General features: G+C 45.9%; 1 protein-coding gene across 4 annotated transcripts in view; it reads left to right on the top strand.

The window, feature by feature from the left end:
• Nucleotides 1–347: 347 nt before the first annotated feature.
• The window catches only part of HARBI1 (harbinger transposase derived 1), an 18552-nt gene continuing 14384 nt past the window's right edge, over nucleotides 348–4515 (top strand). Inside the window, exons 1-2 of one of the 4 annotated variants that reach the window (XM_014591341.2) lie at nucleotides 348–419; nucleotides 1341–2153. In XM_014591341.2, the coding sequence (XP_014446827.1) occupies nucleotides 1484–2153 (670 nt within the window). In that variant the 5' untranslated portion in view covers nucleotides 348–419; nucleotides 1341–1483. Of the gene's footprint in view, nucleotides 649–1340; nucleotides 2154–4515 lie in introns of all 4 variants that reach the window. The other 3 variants (XM_014591342.2, XM_014591340.2, XM_006157779.3) reach the window with 3 other exon arrangements.

The following is a 4515-nucleotide window of genomic DNA, read 5'->3' as shown; positions in this document are numbered from 1 at the left end:
TCCCGGTAGCCGGTTTTTTCCCGGCGCCGCCATCGTTAGTGTTTGTTTTCATACGCTTCGGCGAGGGCGGGGGGAGGACGAGGTAGAGAGAGGAAATCCAGCTGCCCAACCGAGACCGCACTTTCGCTACAACAGGGCCGCCCTACTTAGGCTTTCGGATCCTCTAAGTAGCCATGAAATTTTATTTTCTCCCATATACGTCTTGTCCTCCAATTTCTTCAGACCCTGAGACGGGAGCAAGTTGAAAAGGCAGGGATTTTTGGAAGGAAGCGATCCTCCGGGTCGCATGCGGAATGTGCGACTTCGAAGAGCAGGCCACAGCGGCGGCTGTCGTGAGGACGCGGCGAGGCCGCGGCTTCCCGAGGAGGGCTGACCCGCCCGGGTGGATGGCTGGAGTGTGACCTGGCAGCCGCGGAGAGGTGGGTGACGGGCCGCGGTTGACGTTGAGTGGCCAGCGCCATCAGGCTCCGGTATCCATTTTTAAGTGGCCTTTTGAAAGTGGCGGAGTCGCCTTTCGAACGTGGCTCTCCCAGGCTCTTCTTTCACTCCTGCCTTCCATTCCGTCTGATCTTCCTGTTTCCAACCTCTCAGCCGCACGATTTGGATTTCTCCGGGTGAGGCGAAAGCCTGTTGTTATAGCCACAAAGTGTACGTCCACCAGTCTGGGTCGTGCACTTTAAATTTTTTTCTTTATTTTTTTTCTTTTGCCCCCTCTTCATTTGTTAGACTGGTTTGAGCACCTCCGTCTGTGCTGTACCGATCAGGTGGAGCCACAGGGCTTGGGATAATGAAACCTTCCTTGGCTATTCTGACTAATCCTTAACCAGGATGGTGATGATTTATGTCAGCTCTTTTATGGCTTGTCTATTTAGGAGTAGACTTCTCTTACCTTGTGAATAATTATGGCATCACCTCCATTAATCTTTTGCTATATTCTCAGTTGAAATGTCAGGAATTAAGCAAGCCGCCGAAATTGAACTTTTTTTTTTTTAATTTTTATTTCATTTATTATCATCATTACTATTTGTTTAATTTGACCAGAGAGAGAAAGGGAAAGTAGGAAAGCAAGCCTCCAGGTCCAGTACTTTGAACCGGGGTCTGCCATGTGGGAGTCCAGCATCCCAACCACCACACCACCTGCCCGCCCCAAACTTTCATTATCCTTCAGAGTAAGCCTTCCATGCAGCCATCAGTTAGTGTAAAAAACCCAGTTAGAGGGACAGTACCTTTTGCCTGAACAAAATAGAAATCTGCAGAAAAGGAGTTGTAGCATTTGAGTCACTTGGAAGTCTTCGGTGGGTTTCTAATGTGTCGTCTCTTTTTCCTTTTAACCTTTACAGAGAGAAGATTTTAAATACCAGTGCCATTTAACTGATGGTGAGCTGTTGAATTCTGACACTTCCTTAGATACTTTTTGATACCAACAACTTCACTGGGGAGAGTTGAGAAAAAGAGAAAAGAAGAGACGACATTCCCACTTACTATGGCTATACCAATAACAGTGCTTGACTGTGATCTCTTGCTGTATGGCAGGGGTCACCGGACATTGGACCGTTTTAAGCTAGACGATGTGACTGATGAATACTTGATGTCCATGTATGGTTTTCCTCGGCAGTTCATTTATTACTTGGTGGATCTCTTGGGAGCAAGTCTTTCTAGACCTACTCAGCGATCTAGGGCGATTAGCCCAGAGACACAAATCCTTGCAGCACTGGGCTTTTATACCTCAGGTTCCTTCCAGACTCGGATGGGAGATGCTATTGGAATCAGTCAGGCCTCCATGAGTCGTTGTGTTGCCAATGTCACCGAAGCACTGGTGGAAAGGGCCTCACAGTTCATTCACTTTCCAGCTGATGATGCCTCCACGCAAGCGCTGAAGGATGAATTCTATGGGTTGGCAGGAAAGCCAGGAGTGATAGGGGTGGTTGACTGTATCCATGTGGCAATCAAGGCGCCAAATGCTGAAGACCTCTCCTATGTGAACCGCAAAGGTCTGCATTCTTTAAACTGCCTGATGGTGTGTGACATCAGAGGAGCGCTAATGACTGTGGAGACAAACTGGCCAGGCAGCCTACAGGACTGTGCAGTGTTGCAACAGTCTTGTCTCAGTAGTCAGTTTGAAGCTGGGATGCACAAAGATAGCTGGCTTCTCGGTGAGTTTACAGGTGTAAATCATTATATTGAAGCCATAGAAATATTATGTAGCATAGTAGAATGAATTACGAGTTTGTAAACCTGAGTCTCAAGTCTTACCACTTTTTTTTTTTTTTTGGAGAGGTTTTTGCTATAGGGCGCGTGTGCTCACCAGACAGAGACAGAAAGACAGAAAGCGAGAAATCACCCCCCAGGGGGGATGGCCACACCGCAATCCCTTCTCCTCCATTCTCCTCTCGGGATCTTGGGCATGCACACACACGCGCCGGTGTGAGTTTAAGCCACCAGGTCCGGGACTCGAACCGCGGTCGACTACGTGGGAGTCCAGCGACATAGCCATTATGCTAACTGCTGGTCCCTCAGTCTTACCACTTCTTTATGAGACTCCAGGTGAGAACTCTTTGCACCTTCATTTTTTAAAATCAACACTTAAAAGATACTCATACAATTGTAAAACCTGCAGCTAGCAAGTGGCGTGGTAGTTAATGTGACAGATACCCACTTGGCCAACTCTGGTTTGAGTCCCAGACCAAGTGGCTTGAAACTCACAATGGAGTGTGTGTGTGCATGCATGTGTGCCTATAATCCTGAGAGAAGAATGGACAAGGGATGTGGTGTGGCCCTTCTCCCTGAGTGATTTCTCACTTTCCCTCTCTGTCTTGTCTCTCTCCATACGCACACATGCCAGCTCTTCCACTTTGGAGAATTTGTCTTAGAGGTCTATGTTCATAAATAAAACCACATACAATAATTTGCATTGTTTGGGACCAACAGTTGGCATAATGGCTATGTCACTGGACTCCCATGTAATCGACCACACTTCAAGTCCTGGACCTGGTGGTTTAAACTCACACCAGGCACATGTGCCCAAGATCTCAAGAGGAGAGTGGAGAAGGGATTGTGACCCTGGCGATCCCCCTGGGGGGCGGGGGAGGGGTGATTTCTCACTTTCTTTCTCTCTGTCTCCCTCTTTCTGGCGAGTGCAAGCACTCTATAGCAAAAACCTCTCCAAAAAAAAAAAAAAAAAGAATTTGCATTGCCAACAATATTAGCAGCAACAAGAAAATAAAACAATAATATAAAATCTTAAATATACCCAAAATACTTATACCAGTTAAGAACTAGTTAAAAATAGTATATCCGTACAGTTAAGCCTTAATTTTTGTCATCTGTAAATGGTGGAAATAATACCAAGAGCAGTAATACTTATTGTTAGGATTAGGTGTTACAAACAAGTTCACTGTAAAGTGTTGCAAAATATACAAACATATTTTTCCATAATTGTCACTATGATACCCACCTGAAAATGATAGTAGATGACATACTTACATAGTTCTTACTATAAGAAGTGACTTCACAGATCTGCCCAAGTCTCAGAAATCCAGCTTAGTGATATGAGTAGGATGAGAATCCATCCACCGTTGGCCTCAGCAAATGGCGTGTGGTGGTTAAGGGCCACTGGACCTCCCACATGACTGACTGTGGTTCAAGTCCTGCACCTGGTGACTTGCGTTCTCGCTTTCTCTCACTCTGTCCCTCTCTGATCAAATTTAAGTAATTCTTTTTTAAAAATCCATTCAATGTTAAGCTGTGTGAATGGAAGTGCTATAAGGAATACAAGCAGTTAATGGTGATAAAACCTTGAGCTTTGTTTTGTGTTTGTTTTTTGCCTGAGGGCATGTGCATATTTGGAGACAAAGAGAAAGTAAAAGAACACACCCTCCCCCATGGGGGACGGTCATGATGTAATCCCTTCTTTTCCATCTCTCTTTTCTGGAGTTTGGGCACGCACATATGTGTGCCCCATGTTTTTGTGGGTTTTTTTTTTTTTTTTGAGAGGTTTTTGGTACAGGGCACATGTGCTCACCAGAGAGACAGAAAATGAGGATGGCCACACTGCAATCAATCGCCTCTCCTCCATTCTCCTCTTGGGATCTTGGGCACGCACACACAGGCACCCAGCGTGAGTTCAAGCCACCGGGTCTGGGTCTCGAACTGCAGTCAACTACATGGGAGTTCAGTCAGTGACATAACCATTACGCTAACTGCTGGTCCCAGCCCTGCGTGTTTTTTAAAGCCTCTGGTTACAGGACTCAACTGCACAGTTGGCTATGTAGGATCCAGCCAGCTTAACCATCACACCACCAGCTGGCCCAGGAAGCTTAGTTTTATAGTTTATGTTTTTGTAGGCACCACTCTTATATGAACAACAGAAGGGTTATGTTTTGTATAACACATAATGTGAAATATGAAAAAAATACAGTATGGGGCTGGCAGGTGGCATGATGATTAAGAGTGCTAGATTCCGGGAACCAGCAGTTAGCGTAATGGCTATGTCACTGGATTCCCACGTAGTCGACT

Source organism: Tupaia chinensis, unplaced genomic scaffold (genome assembly GCF_000334495.1).
Source record: "Tupaia chinensis unplaced genomic scaffold, TupChi_1.0 Scaffold000561_1, whole genome shotgun sequence".
Lineage (NCBI taxonomy): Eukaryota > Metazoa > Chordata > Mammalia > Scandentia > Tupaiidae > Tupaia > Tupaia belangeri.
The sequence above is the reverse complement of the archived record's forward strand: the minus strand, read 5'-3'. Positions and strand labels throughout refer to the sequence as shown.